Source organism: Prunus persica, chromosome G8 (assembly GCF_000346465.2).
Source record: "Prunus persica cultivar Lovell chromosome G8, Prunus_persica_NCBIv2, whole genome shotgun sequence".
Classification (NCBI taxonomy): domain Eukaryota; kingdom Viridiplantae; phylum Streptophyta; class Magnoliopsida; order Rosales; family Rosaceae; genus Prunus; species Prunus persica.
This window is the reverse complement of record NC_034016.1, coordinates 12,021,879-12,044,125: the sequence shown is the minus strand read 5'-3', so window position 1 is coordinate 12,044,125 and position 22,247 is coordinate 12,021,879. Positions and strand designations below refer to the sequence as shown.

Below are 22,247 nucleotides of genomic sequence, written 5' to 3'. Positions count from 1 at the left end.
ACAACTCTATCAAACATTATGTCCGCTTTACCTATGCGCACTAGGTCTTCAGCACCGAGCAGGGACACTTGCCGAAGACCCAAAAATTAGGCTGGGCCCCCATTAACTTTTGCGAGGAGGAGGAGCGTGGTGTTATCCTCCCTCACGATGACCCATTCATTATCCGCTCGGACATTTCTAACTTTGACGTTGGGCGTATCTTGGTAGACATTGGCAGCTCAGTCAGTGTGATGTTTGCTGAAGCTTTCAATGAGCTTCAGGTCCCGTCTCACTTACTCGACTGGAGCATCACACCCCTTGTGAGCTTCTCTGGTGATGTTGTCCAGCCCATTAGAAGCATTTATCTCCTTATATCTATTGGAGCCGCACCCCAGCGGGCGACGGTCACCACCCCCTTCCTCATTGTTGACTGTCTCACAGCTTACAACGTCATCCTTGGGCGCTCCGCTTTAGCCCAAATGAGGGTTTTTATTTCCACACATATGCTACTGCTGAAGTTCCCTACGTCCAATGGCACATGCACGGTGCACGGCGACCAACTTGGAGCCCGAAGCTGCTATGATTCAGCAGTCAAATCCACCAAACGCCAACATCGGAGTGAGGCCCTCGCAGTAACCAAGCCTCCAGCCCTTCCTCAAGCTGGCACTGAACGACCTGAGGACCCCAGGGAGGAGTTTGTCACACAGCAGGCCGAACCTGTTGAGGACCTGGAGCTGGTTACTCTTCATGACGACAACCCGGATCGGCAGGTCCGAATTGGCACCTCCCTCTCACAAGAGCTTCGCTCTGACCTCGTCGCCTTCCTCCGCCTCAACTCTGAAGTCTTCACATGGTCCTACAATGACATGCCTGGCATATCACCAGACATCATATCCCATAGGCTCAACGTTAATCCTGCCGTTCGACTCGTTCTACAGAAGCGTGGCGCTTATGACCCCGAGCGCTATGAGGCCATGAGGGCGGCGGTAGATAGATTGAGTAGTATCGGATTCATCAAGGAGGTTGACTATCCCACATGGTTGGCTAATGTGGTGATGGTCCGTAAACCAAGAAAGGGCTGGCGCATGTGTGTAGATTACACCAACCTTAATCGGGCCTGCCCGAAGGATAACTTCCCCTACCCCGCATTGACCAGCTGGTTGACGCCACAGCTGGCCAAGCCCTTCTTAGCTTTATGGATGCTTACTTAGGGTACGGCCAGATCTTCATGCACCTCGATGACCAAGCCCACACCTCCTTCATTACGGATCGTAGCCTATACTGCTATAAGGTGATGCCCCTCGGCCTCAAGAACGTCGGGGCTACTTATAAATGTCTGGTGAACAGCCATTTCACCTCACTGATTGGCAACACCATGGAGGTATACGTTGATGACATGCTAGTCAAGAGTTGCACTGCTGACCAGCATATCCCTAACCTCTCTGCCATGTTCACCATCTTGAAGCAGTATAGAACGAGGCTTAACCCCACAAAATGTGCATTCGGGGTGGCTTCGGGCAAATTCCTTGGCTTTATGATCAGCCAGAGGGGTATTGAAGCCAATCCAGAGAAGATCCAGGCCATCTTAGACAAGACGGTACCTAAGACGGTCAAGGACATTCAAAGCCTTACAGGGCGTGTCGCAGCCCTGACCAAATTTATCTCTAAGGCCACCGACCGCTGCGCCCCATTCTTCAAGGCACTTAAGGGTAGCAAGCGAAGCATTACCTGGACCGCCAAGTGTAACACGGCTTTCAGCGACATTCTCATGATTTATCTCTCCATCTTGGTTACAACAGTTAGCTCTGTGTTCATCCGACTAAGGGATAGCGCGGAGCACTCAGTGCATTATGTTAGCAAAGCATTGCAGGACGCCGAGGTCAGGTACCCAAACATTGAGAAACTAGTGTTCGCCCTAGTAGTCTAGGCTAGACGCCTCAGACCATACTTCCAAACTCACACCATCCATGTCTTAACCAACCAACTGCTGAGGCAGGTGTTGCAGAAACCTGAAACTTCTGGGAGGTTGGTTAAGTGGGCCATTGAACTTGGTGAGTTTGATATCCACTACAAACCCCGCCCAGCTACGAAAGGCCAAGCCATCGCTGACTTCATATCAAAATTCACGGAACCCCAAGCCTCAGCTGCTACCCAGGTTATAATCGAACCCAATCTCCCTTCGAGCCAGGACCACGCCGCCAGCAAAGGCACTCTAAACCTGACCCAGCCCATGTGGACCTTATATGTGGATGACTCCTCCAATGCCCAAGGATATGGGGCCGACCTCGTTCTCATCTCCCCAGACAAGGTTGTCCTTGAGTACGCCCTCCACTTTAAATTCCACACCTCCAACAATGAGGCCGAATACGAAGCACTCTTAGCTGGCCTTCGGCTAGCCAAAGAAATGGGCGCTAGGGAAATTCAGATATTCAGTGACTCACAGCTCGTCGTCCACCAAGTCAATCAGGACTTTATGGCCAAAGACGCCTCTATGACAGCTTACCTCCAGCATACCCAACACTTGCTTGCAACATTCGACGCTTATCTTATAAGCCAGGTGCCACGCTCTGAGAACAGCCATGCTGATGCATTGGCCAGGTTAGCCTCAGCCTTGCCATATCCACATATAGTTCTTGGACCAGCCCAGCACACAAGCCCTACTCGTCTGTACCGTTGATCACAGCCCCACATAGAGGGACCCCATCCTTTAGTTTTTGCAGAGCCAGACACTTCATACTGATCCTGCTGAAGCACGGCGTGTTCTTTATCGCTCAGCGCGATACTTGATCATCAACGACTCCCTATACAAGCGGGGTTTCAGCCTTCCCTACCTCCGATGTCTGACTCCAGAGGAAGGTCATTATGTCCTTTGGGAAATTCATGAAGGCATCTGCGGCAACCACTCCGGCGCATGCTCACTAGCTCATAAGGCAATTCGCCAAGGATACTTCTAGCCCTCACTCCACACTGGTGCCCATGCCTTCACCCAGAAGTGCGACAAGTGTCAGAGATTTACCAACATCTTGTAACTCCCAGTTGAACCATTGACAGCCATGGTCAGTTCTTGGCCATTTGCCCAATGGGGACTGGACCTCATTAGACCGATGCCTGAGGGCAAGGGCCAAGTCAAGTATGCAGTTGTAGCCGTAGACTACTTCATCAAATGGGCTGAAGCCGAAGCCTTAGCCCCATCATTGCAGCCCGCATCGAAACCTTTGTGTGGCAAAATATCGTATGTCGTTTAGGCATCCCCAACACCATCGTCACAGACAATGGCCGGCAATTTGACAATGCAAAATTTAAACAATTTTGTTATAACCTCAATATCTGTCCTTGCTTCGCCTTCCCAACCCATCCTCAGTCCAATGGCCAGGTTGAAGCCGTGAACAAAATTATCAAGAAGACCATAAAGACCAAACTTGACAAAGCCAAGGGCTACTGGCCAAAGCTACTCCCATAAGTTCTCTGGTCCTACCGCACCACCTTTCGTACCTCTACAAGAGAAATGCCGTTCTCTCTTTCATTTGATACAGAAGCCGTGGCACCAGTGGAGATTTACCAGCCTACATACCGAACCTCCACTTATGATGCCGAAGCCAATGACGAGCAGTTAGCCCTGAACCTCGACTTCATTGATGAGCTCCGTAACCAATCCAGCATGCGCAATGTCGCGTACAAACAGCGTATGGCCAAATACTATAACTCCCGAGTCAAGCCCCGTGCTTTCAAAATGGAGGACTGGTTCATGCGCAAGATTTCCTTGGCCACTAAGAATTCTACTAAAGGTACCTTAGCCCTACATGGGAAGGTCCTTACGAGATTATCAAAATCTTCCGCCCCAGCACTTATCAGCTTCGTGATCCCAAGGGCAAGACTTTGCCTCATCCTTGGGACGCTAATCACCTCAAGTTCATGTAGCTCCATTGCCATATCTCAGCACATCTGCCCTATCTTGATGTGGAAACTCTCTTCATTTCTACAAATTCTGTTCCAGATTTTCCTCAGTCTACTGCTTTTCCAAAAATCCCGCTCCAGGTTCTCCTCAGTGTGTCTCCTTTTGCATTCTCCAATATCGTGGCCACGTCATGGCGTTATCTCTTAGCTGGAAAATTGACTGTGACCGAGCTCACTTGTTGAAAACTCGACCATAATCAACCGAGCATACCTAGCATCAAAGCGACTAGCACCAAGGCAGCTATGTCTTCTTCCCTGCCTAAGGAAGACACACTTCCAAGGTGCCAGACACTTGCCGAAGCTTCCAATGGCCAAACCTAATCCCCAGGACATGTGTCGCCACCACGACGACTTGCACAAAGTCTCACATTGAAACTTTGTGCAAACCTCCCACTTTCACCTCCCTATAAATAGGAAACAGTACCCAAGTAAAAAGGGTAACTATTTTCTCACATTTACTGTTACTCTGCCAAAGTTACTACTTATAGCTGACTTAAGCATCGGAGAGCCTTCGGCCGGCACCACACCGGTGTCCGAAGCTTAACGACTGCTTCTCCCACTTTGTCTTATGCAGGTTTTCCGCTTACCGAATGTCCTAGCCTTCTTTCCTGCTGAAGACCCCACACACCTCATCACTAAGTTAGGCTCAATATTGGCCGGACCATTTTGAGCATCAACAATTATTTCACAAACTAAACGATGGAATTTGAATACAAATCATTCTCTTATTACAATTACTAGTATCTCCAAACATGTGAGGCATTTTCCCCATATCTTAGAATGAGGTTAGTATTGACATTCTTAACGAATCCATTTCGTGAAACAAACTCTACCTAGTAAAAGCAGTAATTTTCAAATCTAATATGACAATTGCCATGAAAAGCACGGCTACCTCCCACTCCATAAGGCTTTCGAAGCTCTTAGCCTGCTTCACTGATACATTTTATGCATAGTGTGTCGGGGTTGGCTTTTTTCATAGAATTCCAGCATTGTGCTAGCCCATATACAAAAGTATTTGTTTCTTTCATAGATTTAGCTGTGCTGTTGATAACTCCACTGCAATATCCTGAATGTGGTATTTCTTTAGACAATACATGTATTCGTAACCTATTCAAGTTTTCCTCAAAGTTCTCACTGACTTGAAATTTTAGTTGATTGAAACATTTATGTCCCACACTTTTCTATAACTTGGAATTTACTGACTCTGATTGGAATACGTTGCAAATGAAGTGAAGCTGAGGAACTGAAAAATAGAAATTGTACAATGATGAAAGTGAAAAACTACAGATAGTGAAATTTGGCCTAAATAAACATTACGGAGGTAAGTGTTGTTGGGTAAGCTGAAAAAACTAGAGCAAATGGCAGCAGCATCAGCAGTAGGAGCCCCAACCTGTCACCGGCTCCACTGCCTCCTCCACCGCCCATCACCGCCATCTTCTTCCTTCTCTCTTTTCCTCAAACCCCTTCTCGTCTCCACCACCACCGTCTCCACGACTCCATTCATCCCACGCCGTAGAATTATCTCTCCTTCCCTTCATTCCCTCCCTTCTCGTCCTCTCCTCTTCTGCCACTCTTCCACTCTCACCCACTCTCCTCCTGCCCCCAAAGCGTCTTTACAAGAAGCAGAAGAAACCCAACAACTTGAAATTCCAGAAGATGATGATAACGATAATGGCGAGGAAGCCGAGATTGAAATTGAGAACTTGGATAATAAGGAAAATGCCCAAGTGGGTTTGGAGTCTTCTTCGGGTTTTAAGAGAGATGGGGTCAAGCCACCAAGCCTTACGCTGAAAGAAAAGAAGGAACTTGCGTCCTATGCTCACAGCTTGGGGAAGAAGCTGAAGTCCCAGTTGGTGGGAAAGTCCGGTGTTACAGCCAGTGTTGCAGCTTCTTTTGTAGAGAATCTTGAATCCAACGAGCTTCTCAAGGTAATTTGTTCATTTATGAATTAGTGTTTTTCTTTTTTAAAGAAGCATTTGGTGGTTCAGTTAGTACCCAGTTGGGGTTTAAGGGTTTATGCCAAAATTGAGGGATTTTTTTTGTGCTAGTGTGAAATTTGTCTGCCGTTTATTGATGAGAGGTTCTCCTTTGCAAGTTGCATTTTCTCAGATTTTTCGTAGAAATGGATTGAAGATAATTGAAGTCTTATCTTTTTTCTTTTTGTCACAGAAGTGTTTACATTTTTTATTTCTCAATTTAGGGAGTAGAAGATTGTTGATTCTGATATTTATGTATGGAATGAATATGCGGTAGCTTTCTTACTTCTCTTTGAATATCTAGTAGTAAGGGGTTTTGGTTAATAAATTTTGAAATCTCAAATTGAAGTGATCTGATGAACTCATTATTCTGATAGGGTTGCCCATCTACTTGCTAAACATGTGTTGTTATGTCATGCGATGTCTGCTTGATGATTCTACTAGCTAGTGCTCTGTAATAAAATGTTTTCTGATAAAAGTGTCATAATTCTAGGCTCTATAGATAGTTTGTGAGGATCGTACTGAAAATTATTTTGCACATACCAGACCCGAATTGTTTTAGGATTAGGGCTTTGTTGAGTTGAGCTGATTTGGAACTAGCTTTTGATGACACTGCATAAGGCACAAGCTTCCCTTACAATCAGATGCTCCAAATTAGAAGAAAAACCTTGTACCATAGTTTATAACTGTACAATGTTTGTAGCGTACTCTTTTGTTTAGACATTAGACTTTAGAACCTGATATGGAAAACTCCCGAACAGCCCTCCAGGGAAGGTATGTAAACAAAGACTAACTCGGACAAGATGAGTTCTTTTTAGAAAATTATCGTAACAGTCTGTATTTCATTTGTTGTGTGTCACTCTGTTTTCTCTCTTTATTTTACTTTTACCAATTGAAAGTGAAGAACTGAAATATAGGTGTGCTTAGCTAAACATAGTGCCCTTTAATGTTGTGAACAGGTAAAAATACATGGAACATGCCCGGGAGAGCTAGACGATGTGGTGAAACAATTGGAGGAAGCAACTGGTTCAGTTATTGTTGGTCAAATTGGTAGAACAGTGATTCTATACAGGCCCAGCCTCACCAAGTTGAAAGCAGAGGAGAAAAGGCAGCAGATGCGGAAGGTATTTATGAGACGAAAGACGTATTCGAGACCCACATCGGTGGAATTTCAGAAAAAAGGAGAAAGACCAAGAACGTTTGGGCGTGATAGCCGAGGAAGAACTAGGGTCTAAATTCCTGTCACATTAGGGTTATGGTTATATTATTCTGGAACTGTGTCGACAAGGTTCTGGGGGAAGGTGTTCTTACATTTTACCTTCAAAGCTTTGCATTGTGTGGATACTGTGGAATTTTTGTTGCAAAGTCAAATTTAAACTGAACCAAAAAAATGAAATTGAAAGGTAACCTAGGATCTTGCTGAAAGATGGTGCATGCGGCTGGCATCGGTGACCATAACGGCAGTAAAATTGAATCTTTACTTCTAATCATTTTTAACTTACAAAATAAAAAAGAAAGGCTTCTTGGAATCATTTTCTAAATTATGTTTGGTTGTAAAGCTTAATTAAGTGTGAATATCAAATTGTAAGGCATAAATAGAATCCCAAATGCAAATGTTACTTTAAATTATATAAAAAATAGGAATTGGTTTCATCACGGAACTTGTTCACCAATTGGATTGATCAACACCCAATTAGTTTACAAATAAAAACAGTGAATCTTTTTCTAGTCATTTATGTATGGAGCTTCTCTTTCTGTCTACAGAACAATTACAATAATTGATCAAAAGAGACCGCAGCTGCTTATAATTACTTTCTTGACGCCAACATTGCTTCCATCTGTTCATTGGATCTTGAAGTAGAACCTTGAACGTTCCTAGACACAAGAATAGTGCCAACCTCATTTTTGGCCATTGGGATATTGCGCACCTAATGGATCATAATTGCTAATCTGTAAAATGATAACAATGCAACATGAATTTGATCCATGCGGAGATGTTACCATTTAGCTCATATGTTCATATGATTCCTAGATTACACAGCTCTGAGTTTTTCCAATTTGTAGCGGCTCATATCTTCAGAGAAAAGCATGCCGTCAGGGGATATCAGGCGTTGTAGAGAGAGGAAAAACCGCGTCTGCCAATGAAAGCTCTGTATTCAGATAAGTTCAAATAGGTAAATATTTAGACATGCGAAGTCATAGAGATATTGGTCTTTACCCATTGGAATGCTACCAGTGCCCACCAGCAGCCTGCTAAGCCATATCCTCTACTGCTCAACAGCTGATGAAAGAAAAGTGTGGATGCATAAAGAACCAATAACTCTTGAAGTAGACACCAAGAGATTTAAAACAGATCTTACCAGCAGTAGAAGTCCACCTAAAGAGAAGCATCCGCTCATGGACAGACTAATAAATTTTAGATCTCGTCCAGCCTGAAAAAAGAAAATTCTGATGCTCGAGAAAAAGTTTGTGCCTATGATGTAAGAGAGCTCTCTATAGTAATATAATAAAATAAAAAACAATAATTCAAAGCAAGTTTGGACTCCAAATCGTGGCATTAAAAAAGGGTCTTTCTTTAATTTGTAATTTGGATAATCAGCAAGTAGCACAAGATTTAGCAAAACAATATGGCTTGTTGAGCAAGTGGTTGTGCTGTCGGATTTCAAAAACAAAAAAGAAAAGCCTACTTCCAGCAGAACAGAAGTTCCAGAACACTATAGTGCATAAATGAGATTTGGGAGACTTGTGTATTTCTCTCAAGTGGTTATTGTTGTGATAGAAAACACCATGGGATACATGGCAGAAGGGGATGAAATGCCTAACGTCCCAGTGAACTATAGGCCCAAAAGAACTGAATTCTATCATCTGGGGAAAGGTAAACCATAGGCCAAAAAGTGCATCCCTTGTCCAGCAAAAGCAATGGAATGACGGTTTCCTTTAATTTTTTTTAATCGGTAAGCCATAAGTTTTATTAGCAATGACAATACCTGGAAAATCTGACCTCAGATGGTGACGATTTGGGGTATATATTAGTCTGATTTTCCCAAAGCACAAGAAAAAAAAAAAGGAAAAAAAAAGAAAAAGAAAAGAAGTCCTTAGCTCAACAAGCTTTCAGTTAAACTAAGATTAAGTCCTATTAATAGAGACAGAAAATTGAGTTAGCTGAAAGGTAGTGCATGTTTCATGAAGATAAGACAAATCACAAGGAGCATCCATCAGACGTTTGACCATGCCACAGAAAGTAGAATCCCATTCAAGTACACAACATGACTGTCAAACTTATTAAACCCTTCCAAGAGAGCTTATATTTCACATTCATAAACAGGATGAACTGTTCAGTATTTCCACTGGAAACACAGTGCATACATAACTCAAAGTTTTCATCAATCTTTGATCTAAGAGGCAGGCACAAGATGTGCAACCAAAGGCTTATAAGAACATTAGAAAAATCATCATTGAAGATAAAATTGAACATACCAGCAATGTTCCTTCAAGGCTGTGAGTGGGGGGAGTCACAGCTAATGCAAGAAAATATGGTATCAGCACCTTATGCATCTGCATTAACACATAATAGAATATCATGAGGAATTACACTTGTGGAACCTTTTACAAGTTATTACAACTCATGACCAACGGACTTGTAGAACCTTTTATCAGTTATTCCACCTTTTCATGACCAATGTAAGCCATAGGTGAATAATCAATATGCATGGAGTCAAAAGTTTGATATGATTGGATGAATAAGTGCTGATGATTCATTTTAAAACAGTTGTCACAACCCTCTTATACTATGTGTCTGGTGGAAAGCTGTAAATATTATAGAAGGATCAATACAATTTATAAAGGCACTATACAACCCAACTTGATTCTTTCCTTGACCAAGATACACAGCAGCACCTATAACTAATGGCAACAAAAGAAATTTGAATTAGAAGACTTTAACGAGTTTAAGAAAGCAAAGACCAACCTCCTGTATGATCTTCTGATCAGGTGTAAAGATATTGGGAAACAACCATGGAACACATGTTCCAATGATACCTAATACCGAACCAAGTATAGCTCCAATAATGACAAGTGACTTCAGCAGCATTCGAGCCTGTTCGTATCATAAAACTTTCAGAAGACAATGAACAAATAAACATTAATACAGATACAGATTCTACATAGGAATAATCTACATTATATTCATTGAAAGGGGAGTATCCTATGTAATTTATTTGTCCATACCAAAATATAATGGAAACTCTTCAAATCTCAAACAGTACAACCAAGATAAAAAATTAGATGTCATCATATCAATAGTGTTAAGTAGGACACACCTTTGCCAAACTACGATTTACTCCATATATAAACTCAGGCATAAATGATTGCGCAGTTTGAGAGAGAGGTTCACCCCACACCGTACACATGCAGAATGTTTGAATCATGACCTAGTAAATTGCAAGCCATCAATGCACATAACCATCTTATCTCCAAAAGTAAACCACTACTAACATGAAATTTGACCAAAACTAACCTGATGAGCTGCCATGGTATTTGTTCCCATAGATGTTGCAAAATATACAAGGAGGGAGTAGAAAGCAACCTATGCATCACAATATCACTATTAGAGAACAAAATTATATTTTAATTAGGATCCCAAGTTAGATAGAAAATTTTGGTTGCCTAATCTGTTTAGGGGTGTGATCTAGTTTTTCCTAAAGTGCGTGAGTTGGTTGTTATTTAGTTTCCTTTTGGCCGTATTCTATTTAAACTAAAGCATCTAACTTTCTCCCTTATTTTTCGGCACAGTATCAGAGCATTAGACCTAACCTTCTTCGGGAAAAATATTTCTTTTTCTGGACAAACTTAGCTATATGTTATAAATAGGTTGTCATAATGTTCTCCAAATTTTTCTTCTTTTTTTTTTTTCTTTTTTTTTTCTTCTTTTTTTTCCCCTTCTGGTCAGATCTTGTTGTTGGATGTTCCTTTATTGGTTGCTCCCTAAGTTGAGTCATGTTTGGTTGCTGAATTTATTAAATGTAGTATGACTATTGAATATTTGTTCATAAAAATTTAAAATACATAAACGTATTTATGAAGTTTTGGTTTGAAATTTGTGATGATAATGCCATCTAGTCTGAGAATTTAGAAGTTTTGTCCCTTATCAATTTAAGAGGGGGTGCAAGAGTATCGATGATGTTTAACGAACAATGAAAAATGGGAAAATCGCATCAGACATGATAAAGAAATTTAAAAGAGTAAATTGAACCTTCGACATCATTGTCACAAATACTGGAGCAGCAAGCCCAAGTACTGTCAGAAGTTCCTTGGATGAGGGAACAGAGATTGCATAGCCATTGTATCCTTTATTGTTGAGAGCTTCAATCATCATATATCCTGCAACAACCTATTTTATACCAGTCAGGAGTAGTGGAAAAGAAGTTAATGTGCCAATAGGAAATATATTAATATGTTCATCTAGCATACCTGTGACACCATTGTTGCCCATGCTGCACCAGCAATACCATAGCCTAAGAAGCTACACAGGAGCACATCACCAACGGCATTTATGGCACTAGCTACAGCCAAGGCCTTCAAAGGACCCCAGGAATCTTTCATGCCAAGACTGGGAAACAGATTGAGAATATCAGAGACTGAACATGAAGTAACAGCTGCTCACAATCTCATTAACCTCAGCACTTAAAATTCCTGCCAGAAATAACCTTCCCTTAGGCAATAAATAAGTGATTCAAGTCAAAATAAAAGTTTTGCCTGATAAAAAGTCAAATTACGAGTGTTCGTCTCATACTTGTTTCTGAGACAATGAGACGTAAATTCATAAACTTAATTTTATCAACTAGATGGTGCCAAATTTCTTTCTTTGACAGTAAATTCTTCTCAGTTCTCCCCCAATAGAATCAATATCCCCTGTGCTAAACAGATATTAAGGCCTTTACCATATCCATTATGTAGAGCAGTTGCTAATTATTTTGAACAAGGAGGACAAGTAGAGCTTCTATCAATTTACTTATTCACTTCTATATCTTTAAATGGTTAGAATTTTATGCTGTAGATAATGCATGGGAAGAGATATAGTAACCTTGCACTCTGAGTAACCCAACCAACAAGAAGTGCAGGCCATGCCAATCCTCGTATCTACCAACAGAAAATAATCAGTCAAATTACAAAGTCATTTAAAAAGAAATCAAGACAGGGATTCTTCTACTGGTTGTAGAAGAACACCAAGTAGAAAGATATGTCAAATGATCATCCGTTGTAACAACATAGGAGCAATCAAGTAAAGAAAAGACTCTGTTTTGATTTCGCCTACTAATGAACAACGGGACATTATTAAGCAATTACTTACTTTTTGAGCACAAATTTGTGTTCCAGAAACATTAGTTTGGACTTCCATCATAAGTATCCATGGACATTAATAATATTAAAAAATAAGACAGGTTCTCATTTATGTGCACCTTCCGTATGATAACTATGAACAATGGCACTAAACAAATAGAAATACCTCTTAGATCAAATAATCTTGACAAGATAATGCACAAATTCTACCAAAAATCTCAATCTCACGTGTACGTATACGCAAAAATGTCGTTGTCATGCATATGTGACCTAATGACTAAGAGCAAACGTAATTAACAAAAACGAAAGGAAAAAAAGGAAAGACACCTGAACATATGTATTTGCTGCAGAAATAAGTTCCACATTCTTTGATCCAGAAAAGGCTGAAAAGCAAGAATTCATAAGTCAATAATCATCTATGCTACTTTTCGAGACTTGAAAACCTAGTACTATCTGCTAAAAATGCATAAATTAAACAATTGAACAAAATCAAGCACTTTATCTTTCAGCAACGTAAAGATATCTAAAATATGTATCTGTCCTCATTACCCGTTAGTGCCCATGAACCAAAGAACCTTGTAAATAAAAGCATTAAGAAGCCACAGGTCAATCCAACAAAGAGCAAATTAGATATCTGATGTTGCACTTCATTTTTATCCTGCACCAATATTAGATAGTCAAAGAAATACAATAAAAGTCACGGAAAATAGTGATTAAAGTAGCAGATGCATCCAGCATGAGAATTCATAAGTACACATAACAGAAGTTTGTCTCAGGAAAAAGAAAAGAAAGAAAAAGAAAGAAAACACGATTTGATGCCAAAGCAATAAATGTAGTCTGTTACAAATTACAAAGTAGTGATAACAAATATACACACTGACAGTGCATAAACATCTCACAGGCAAAACCCCATGCCCATTCTCACAAGCAAGTCATCAGCTATCATTATATTTGTTCTATTAGAGAAGTCTTGTAATGAATTTTCAAGAAAAGACTACTTATCCAATGGGAAAAACTTGTCCCCACCTAACTATGACCCTTTGAGTTAAATCCATTTTCATAAATTGACTGAAATGACTATACCTCCCTGGACTGCGTAGTTGTCTTGGAAAGACTAATATATCAGCAATCATGAATCATGTTTATAGAATATGGCCACAAAAAATACCCGAAAGATGAAAGTTTCATGCCTAACTCATTTTCTTATCAACACCTACGCAATGCACACTTTTCCAATATCCTAAGAGAAACTAACCTGTCTTGCAAGCGAAGTGGCAACCATGTTTGAAGTTGCAATAGAAAGGAACATGAACACATAGCTCATATAATCACACATTACAGTTCCAGGGCCTGCACAGAAAATAGTAAACAGAACTCAGCTAAATTCCACCATTACCTAAACAAAAAAAAAAAAAACCCCAAGTAAATTTGAACTAAGTACCTAAAGCAGCAAGCTCAATAGAGCTTCCCTGACCAATGACCACAGTATCTATGAGACTCATAAGTGGGCCACATATCCAGAGCCCCGTGGCGGGTCCCGTAAACATTGCAATCTCCTTCATTTGATTCCATAGACTCGGATTCTCCAACTCTTCTTTCTTCACCTCCACAACTTCTCCAGACACCGAAGCATCATCTTCCCCATCTTCTATGATACGATTTCCGGCGCTATCGTCGAGGTTTTCGCTAACGCAACCTGTGGCGAACCCATTACGACGTCGTACTGGAGCCGAGAAGAGTAGTTTTGGGAGGCGAAGTGTGTGGGTAACGCGTGAAGTGAAAGAGAGAGATGGATTGCTGAAGAAGAGTGAAGGTTTGGAACGAGAGCTGTGGGTGGGGATTTGGAGGAGACAGGAGTGAGGAGGGTGAGCTATCAGGGTTTTGGCTTGCATTTTCTCTGTTTGCTTTGCGGGAAAATTGGGCAGGAAAATCTCCTCCCGGGAAAGAAAAAGAAAGGAAGAAAGTTTGAAGAGACGACTAGGGGTGGGCATTGAACCGCAAAACCGAATCGAAAAAATTCAAAAAAAATCATATTGAGTGAAAAAGTCAATAACTGAAAAAAAATTCAAACCGAATCGGTTCAGAACGGTTTCGATTTCGATTTTTCAACAAATAAAATCGTTCCAATTCGAACTGGTCCAGTATAATTAATTTTTATATTATATATATATAATATTGTTTACACATGGCTCCTTTTTATTAGTTGTATATGGTGCTATCATAGGTGTGCATGCACACGATCAGCACAAAACTTATAACCCGATTAGGTTTTTCCCTTCAGCCGATTAGGTTTTCACGATTAGGTTTTTCCCTTCTTTCCTCCTCCAATTTCGTTCCTCTCTCCATTAGCCGCCGAAACCTCTTTGATAGAGGCCATCATCTCCCTCGGCCAAACCTCTTCTCCCTCAGCCTTCCTCTCTTTTATCCTCTCTGACAGAGGCTTTGTCTGAGCCAATCCTCTCTACGCAAAACCTCATCTTAGGCAAACCTCTCTGTCAATAGCGCCTCTGTCAACTAGCACCTCTCTCAGCTCCGTTTCTCTTTAAGCCGCCACATCTTAATGCCTTCTTTTTTCTTCTCATCGGAGTTATTTCATAAAGACTTGCCATGGTAAGGAAGAAGGGAGGAACAAGCATACTTGGAGAGCGCAGTACAACGAAAAGTTATATGCTGCATTCAGGAAGGATGAATCGCTCCCGAAAAGGAATCTATTGATTCTTTCCCAATTGGTTGGACCGTAGGTGCGATGATTTACTTCACGAGCGAGGTCTCTGGTTCAAGTCTAGGATGGCCCAGCTGCGTCAAGGAAAAGAATAGAAGAAGCATTTGACTCCTTCATGCATGCTCCACTTGGCTCGGGAGGATATAGCTCAGTTGGTAGAGCTCTGCTCTTGCAATTGGGTCGTTGCGATTACGGGTTGGACGTCTAATTGTCCAGGCGATAATGATAGTATCTTGTACCTGAACCGATGCCAACTTGATCCTTTTTCCCAGGGATCCCAGATGAGGGAACCCTAGGAAAGCCGCCGACTCCAACTACCGTCCATGTGCGATCTATACTAGATCTGACCAACTGCCCATCCTACCTCCTCTACGTTCTTGACAGCCCATCTTTGTCTCAGTAGAGTCTTTCAGTGGCATGTTTCGGTCCTCTTCCCCATTACTTAGAAAAAGTGAGCCACCGGTTCAGGTACAAGATACTATCATTACCGCCTGGACAATTAGACATCCAACCCGTAATCGCAACGAACTTACGCCTTACCATGACGTTACTTTACCACTGAGTTAAAAGGGCTTGTTTGATTCAATTCCTGAATAAAGCCAATATGAGTTTAGTACATATACTTATTATAATGGATGTACATATATATCTTATAATAAGTATAAGGGTTCATTCAGGAATGATAAATTTTATTTAGCCAGTAAATTAAATTTAAATATAGGGTTGGGGTATACTAGTGAATATAAACGGTTTATTGGCTAACTTGAGGAAAGCTGAAGGCAAGAGACAAACAATTGAGGCAAATTTAGCTAAATCGTGGATCAACTAAGCCCTCTCGGGGACTTGTTTAAGAATAAGAAAGAGGAATCTCATGTAAATACCATGGAATAAGGTTTGATCCTATTCATGGGGATTCTGTAAAAATTCCATTCCAAAAAGAGAAAGATGTTCTATAGGAAAGGAATAAATTATGAATGAATAAATTACTATTCCCCTCCTTTATAGAGAAACATTTATTACAAGTCATGCCGTTTTAAATATCTTTCTTCTTTTTTTTGGTAACAAAAGGGGCTAAGAGCCCAGAGCAAACAGACTAGGCACAAACAACACGGGACCTGGTCACCCAAATAGCATCCTCAGCCAAACAAGTCGCAAGAAAACACAATATCTTTCTTTGATTCCAATTCCAGAACACAAGATCAATTTTTATTTTATTTATTTTATTAGTTATATCTTATCTATCTATTTATATATCTAGCAAATAACTATTTCATGTACTAAATATTTCCATTCATATTGATACATACGATATTTTTGTTCCGACAATGTGATGGAGAATGGATGCGAGAAGGATACTTTCATTTCTAGTCTCCTATTATTTATTTAATTAAATACAATATATTAATAAAATAATAGAAAATTTTTTAAAATAAAAGAGTAAAATATATGGTATTAGAAGAATACATAAAAATATTTATCAATCTCCCCCCTTCAACGGAATTCAAGACTAAGATTAGTTGAAAGTTTAATTTTGTGAATAAAGTTATAAAAAAAAAAAAAAAAAGTTCTTATTATTACTTTATTTATAATTTAAATTTAAATATTCTATATATATACATGTATTAGTTATGTGCATATATTAGTTTAGTCAACTCCAGAGTTGACTGATGAATCTGTTGATTCAAAAGTGCGATATGGGTAAATGTCACAAATGATGAATTGATTTCTTACTTATGTTACTATATCCTCTCAGTCGCCGCCATCACAGATCAGATTGTCTCTTTTTTATTTCTTTTCTTTTTTTTTTCTTTTCCCCCTTCGAATCTCTAGCTAACTCTATCTGTCTGCAATTCGCAGATTCAGCACAGCAGATCGCAGCCACCTCTTCATTTTATGTAGTTGTCTTTCTCTCTGTCAGGTATGATTCGCAATTCGCAGATTTTCTTTTTTCCTTTTTCTTTTCCTCCTTCGAATCTTTGTTATGCTGGCAAGTTCAGATTATTTCTTCACCTAGCTGGCTTGTGGTTCTTAGCTTTGTTATTGTCTGTTGTTTGCACAAGGTCTTTTTCAAATTAATTTAGGGTTGTGGTTCAAATTGATTTAGGGTGTTTTTCAAATTGATTTAGGTTTGATTAAAATAAAATGGCAGCCCTAGTAATTTATCAAATTGATTCAAATTGATTGAGGTTTGATTAAAATAAAATGGCAGCCCTAGAAATTTATCAAATTGATTTAGTTTTGATTAGCAGCAGTTCATGATCAGCAGGAAATTTGGAGCAGGTTGCAGCTTCCAGCATCAGTTCTGCCACTCTTTGAGGTTTCTTCATTTCTCTCTCTCTCTCTGATTTTGATGTTCTGCCGAAATTCTGCAGATTTTTTAATTATTTTTTGTGGATAAATTTCCTCTATTTTTAATTGTTTTCATCTACTAAATTCATGTTATAACGAAGAGTTCTTGTTTGTATACACTTCTGGTCAGATTTCAGGGTCTTCATTTGCTAATATTTGCCTTGTGTTGTGAATAAGCTTTCTTTAGTCTCTATCTCCATTTGATTGGCTAAGTTGAAGTGCTGAACAAACCCATCACTTATTATATTGAATATATTAGATGAAAGCTCCGATTTTTTTCCATAAAAAACTTGAATTTCCTAATTAGATTATAGAAATCAAATTGCCTTTTTAAACAATGCTACTGCCACTTGTGTTTTCATGAACCAAAACAAATCATAAAAAGGAACTATACAGAGGGATGCTCTATTTTAATATGTAGAGAATTACGAATTTGGGTGCTGCCATTTGAGGATGTATATATATAGCTTTTAACTCATAGACTGTTTTGTTCTTATAATTTAGAAGAATACAAGTTGAAGAGAATATTGACAACAATTTATTAAGCTGTATTATGTTTAATACATGTGTAAGGACCTAATTTTAATACATGTCTCTCACTTTCAGATTATAAGCTTTATTATGTTTAAGGACCTAATTAGGAAATGAATATAAATATGTACATAGTTATTTTTTTTAATACTTAAAAGCATTTTGTTTTGTTTAGTTCGATTGTATAATGTTTAAGTTTTTGTTTATTTTAATTGAGGTATTGCTTTTATGTGAGCCGACAATTCAATAGATAGAGTTCTATGAATCGATTGAATTAGGTATGTCTTTGTAATTTTATGTGCTTGATTAATGTATTATATAATATGTATGTTTGACTAATGTTTTAATGGGTTTATATTTTTTTATGTAGATATTATGAGTTCATCCACACCTATCAAGTCTGCTCCAGCTACTTTTCAATTTTAGGAGGAATTTAATAACGTTGGATTGAATTTGGGTTGTAATTTATTTTGGAACTTATTTTGCTGAAGTTTGATTATTTTGGGTTGTAATTTATATGTTGTTGAAGTTAGATTGAATTTGGATTGTATTTTTGTTGAAGTTGGATTCATTTTGATGTGTTAAAAGCTTGATGGAAGCTCAAATTTTGGGTATGTTAGTATATAAATACATTTTAGGCAGGTCTGTAAAAAAATTATAAAATAAAATTTTGGGCCCAAGCCCAAACAGGAACCGCAAGAACCGAACCAGAACTGGACAGGTCCGGGTTGGTTCGGATTTATATATGAATTTTAAACAGAATCGGTCCAAATCGAACCAGTCTTCATTTTCAGTTCAGGTTCTATTTTTTCACGAAAACCGGTCCAAACCGAACCGTGCCCACCCCTAGAGACGACGACGAAGGCCAACAAATTTGAAGAGAAAACCTTAGTTGGGTTAAATCCACGTGGAGGGTTGGGGTCTTTTCTTCAATGTAGGCTTTTTGTTGTAGCTTTATATTTTAGCAAATTTAGATTTTTTTTTCTAAGTGAAAAAAGGTACAAAGAAGAATCCTCTACCAATCTTATAACCATACATTCATAAAACAGTTTTGTAGATGGAAATGGACGAAAGTGGTAAAATAAGAAAATTTCAGTAATTTTTAGAGATTGTAGGATAAAGTGAGAAAATTTCTGTTTTCGAGGGATAAAGTGAGACCGAGTCCTTCTAGGGGTAAAACAATAATTAAGCCTTAATTCTATATAAAACGAATTTGTGAAAACTTAGATTGATACCAAACTGAGCTATTGTTTTGAAATTTTTTTTTAAAAAAAAAATTGGGTTACTTGAACTTCTTAGTGTAGGTGACAACCATTTTTAGATTTGGTAACTCTTAATCTTGTAATTTGCATACTTTTGAAATTTTGAGATCAATTGCTAACTCAATTAAAATTCAAGTCCAAAAAACAACTCGGTAGTAGAACTGGAGAAAATAGAGGTTTTTTTTTTTTTGGGTATAGACGATATTGCAGAGGGGAAAATCGAATCTAGGATCTTGGATGTACCATAAATGTCTTTAACCACCTGCGCTATAAACCCCTTATAAAAAAAAAATAGGGGATTTTAGACACGTAAATTGGAGTTTTAAAATATAAAGTTTGGCTCGTTTTCCAAAGTCAACGTACTCGACATGTCAAAAAAAGCTAGTGTACAAGACAAGCCAAAATTGAAATTGCATGACCAAATTGGAAAATCACTCAAATCTCACAAATATGTATTTGGCTAAAAAAATCATCACACATTTTATGAAGGTAAAATTGTATTTTTCTTAGCAATTGGGTGTAAAATGAGCAAATGATGAGGTTCAAACAATTTGAATTTTTTTCCAATTTATCAGTCTAATGATACCTCATTTTCAATGTTGGAAGAGGTCTCAAGTTCGTGTTCTCTTAGCCCTATTGATTAAAAATAAAATAAAATAGAACACCTTTTGAATCATAAATTACGGACGAGAAAGTAATTTTTAATGTTTTCGAAAAGCCAAGCAAGTATGATTATAAAAAATTTATCATGAAAGAAGAGCATGAGTAGGGCTGGCAATGGGTCATGTCGTGTTGAGGTAAAGCTACAGCTTGTGTTTTATTAAGTCAAAACGACACTTGCAGTCCTTGTGGTTTTCAACTTTTACCACTAAGGTTCATGTGGTTTCAATTTTGTCACTTTTGCCACAGTGGTTTAAGATTCCAAACAATTCGAGGACACTTCTCAATTTCCGTTAGATTTCTTTTAGTTCTGTTAGGGCCTGAGCACGTGCCCCTCATATGGCGGGGCATTACGGTCAAATTGAGCAATGTTATAAACCTAAAACAATGGCTCAGCCTTACCCATTCGAATTACGCGATTTTGGGGGAAGTTTGGGAGATGTCGAACTCTGGCCAAGCTCCAAGGTGTCAATTCTGTAATGGCAAAATGAGATTGGGAATCTCCAAGAAAGATAAGACTCGTGGGAGACGTTTTGGGAAATGCACTAGATCTTATGTAAGTGCAAATTTATTTTTGTCAATTTTTGGGTATAAATAATGGTGAATCTGGTTTTTGTGCTAGTAATTTTGGAATTGTGCCATGCAGGGAACACTTTATTGTGCTGGATTTATTTGGGATGATGAACCAATTAGATTCAATCAAGCAAGCAGAGAGAATGAAGTAGTGAGAGGATGTGAAGGCATTAATGGCTACTTGGAAGATGAATTGCAGAAGCCCAAACAGTTGCAAGACTCTACTGTAAATTCCCTAAATGGAATTAGGGATTTGTTGCTGTTGATTTGTGGATTTCTAGCATTAATTTTTGTGTTGTTGATCATGATTGTGGTTATAAAGTTGGTAAAAAATTAAACGTTGGCACCATTCCCATTTGTTATGTATTCCGAATGTTGTAGTGTGTAAATTGAATGTTGTAGTTCTTTTGGTTTTAAAATTTACAAGGAATGTGGAATGGAAGCTTTATTTTGATTCAAATTGCCTTATTGAATTGACATTTGTTTCAACAGAGATACTGGAAGAATAGTTTGTTCAATCATTATCTTAGTGATGATAGAAATAAATGAAATTTTGCAGCAACAACACAAATCTTGTTACAGATCTCTCAAGGTTAATGTCAAGAAAGCTCACCTATATATAACACTTAAAAAAGAATAAAAATGTCACCTATTAACCCAGTCACACAATACATATATGATATAGGGGCAAGCAACTAAAGATAGTAAGCAGGGAACTTCCCAAACAATAAAAACAACAATTTAATATAGCTCCTTTAGCATGCAAATTCAATTTGGGCCAACACATTGCTGAACACTATCAAGTGAAAGGATAGAAGTTTGAAAAGAGCAAACTTCCTTGAAGAATGTAGGCCGCAGAGTATGCCCAAACTATATATCCCCATCTCTTAACATTTTTCACATATTGCTAGCTTAATATTGTTTAGCAAATTAAGGAATTTAGGAGGAAATAAAGTCAAACCTGCACATGCATGACAAAAAATGCTGTAGTTGCCATAAATCCTAAATGTAGAATACATGGAAGTACAGCAGTTAAAAAACTTCAAATGTTCTAGCAACTAAAAAAAATGTTGTGGCTGCCATAAATCCCAAATGTGGAATACATGGAAGTACAACAGCTAAAAAACTTCAAATGTTCCAGCAACTAAAAAACTTCAGAATGTTAACAAGTTGCTGCTCCCATTCAATTTCAAAACAACTTCAAAATGCTATTACATAAAAAATGTTCCTGGAACTAAAAAACTTCATAATATTAACAACTTGTTGCTCCCATTCAATTCCAAAACAAGTCACTTTCAAGTCCAAAACAACTTCAAAATGCTATTACATAACAAATGTTCCAGCAACTAAAAAACTTCATAATGTTAACAAGTGATGTCATATTCAAAATATGTAGCAATTCAAAATACTTTAACATTCAAAAGGTGCAACAATTGAAAGGTTTAGCACTTCAAATTCATAAGTTCCAGCAACTGAAAGGTCCAACACTTCAAAATACTTATATATTCCCAACTTCAAATTATATTTCCAATTTCATTACTTCACAAAATAGTCAAATTTGTACTTCATTCACTTTCTTGGTGCTTTCCCAGGTGGTTTCCATCGAGCACTGCTGCTAACTCCTAACATTCTTGGACTTTGCCTTGGAGTTGGATGCACAGAAGCAGATGGATTCACAGAGGCAGGTGCAGATAGATTCACAGAGGCAAAAGCAGATGGGTTCACAGAGGCAGAGGCAGATAGATTCACAGAACTCAATACACCTTGCTGCAAAGTCGCATGTGATGAGCTTTTCTGGATCAGTATTGAAAAAATAAGTTTACCAATCATTGTAATATACATGAAGTTGGTAAAAAAGAAATTGCAAAATTATGAACTGAAACTCACAGGAAGCTTTCTTCT

General features: G+C 38.7%; 3 protein-coding genes and 1 long non-coding RNA gene across 7 annotated transcripts; 3 read left to right on the top strand and 1 right to left on the bottom strand.

Moving 5' to 3' along the window:
- Positions 231–2,656, top strand: LOC109950865. The gene is made up of 3 exons (XM_020571011.1): positions 231–1,037; positions 1,136–1,858; positions 1,976–2,656. Exons 1-3 carry the CDS (start codon positions 231–233, stop codon positions 2,654–2,656), a joined length of 2,211 nt encoding a protein of 736 aa, XP_020426600.1.
- On the top strand, positions 5,172–7,334 carry LOC18768769. Its single transcript, XM_007201817.2, has 2 exons — positions 5,172–5,861; positions 6,869–7,334. Exons 1-2 carry the CDS (start codon positions 5,292–5,294, stop codon positions 7,142–7,144), a joined length of 846 nt encoding a protein of 281 aa, XP_007201879.1. The 5' UTR covers positions 5,172–5,291; the 3' UTR covers positions 7,145–7,334.
- On the bottom strand, positions 7,506–14,251 carry LOC18768233 (protein DETOXIFICATION 46, chloroplastic). Of its 3 annotated transcripts, none has more exons than XM_020569663.1 (15): positions 13,690–14,251; positions 13,504–13,598; positions 12,798–12,906; positions 12,576–12,631; positions 11,992–12,047; positions 11,379–11,517; positions 11,161–11,298; positions 10,426–10,494; positions 10,229–10,339; positions 9,877–10,005; positions 9,387–9,464; positions 8,270–8,341; positions 8,128–8,190; positions 7,911–8,044; positions 7,506–7,837 (listed from the first exon to the last, which is right to left on the bottom strand). In XM_020569663.1, the coding sequence occupies exons 1-14, from the start codon at positions 14,237–14,239 to the stop codon at positions 7,943–7,945; spliced, it is 1,767 nt and encodes a 588-aa protein (XP_020425252.1). In that variant the 5' UTR covers positions 14,240–14,251; the 3' UTR covers positions 7,506–7,837; positions 7,911–7,942. The 3 variants fall into 3 exon arrangements, with proteins under 3 accessions (XP_020425252.1, XP_020425253.1, XP_007199774.2); XM_020569664.1 differs by having other exon boundaries at positions 7,506–7,784; XM_007199712.2 differs by having other exon boundaries at positions 7,506–8,044.
- LOC109950550 lies at positions 16,139–18,455 on the top strand. 2 transcript variants are annotated; one of them, XR_002272785.1, is made up of 3 exons: positions 16,139–16,888; positions 17,237–17,287; positions 18,221–18,455. It is a non-coding gene; the product is annotated as an uncharacterized LOC109950550 (long non-coding RNA). The 2 variants fall into 2 exon arrangements; XR_002272784.1 differs by lacking the exon at positions 18,221–18,455 and adding an exon at positions 18,068–18,128.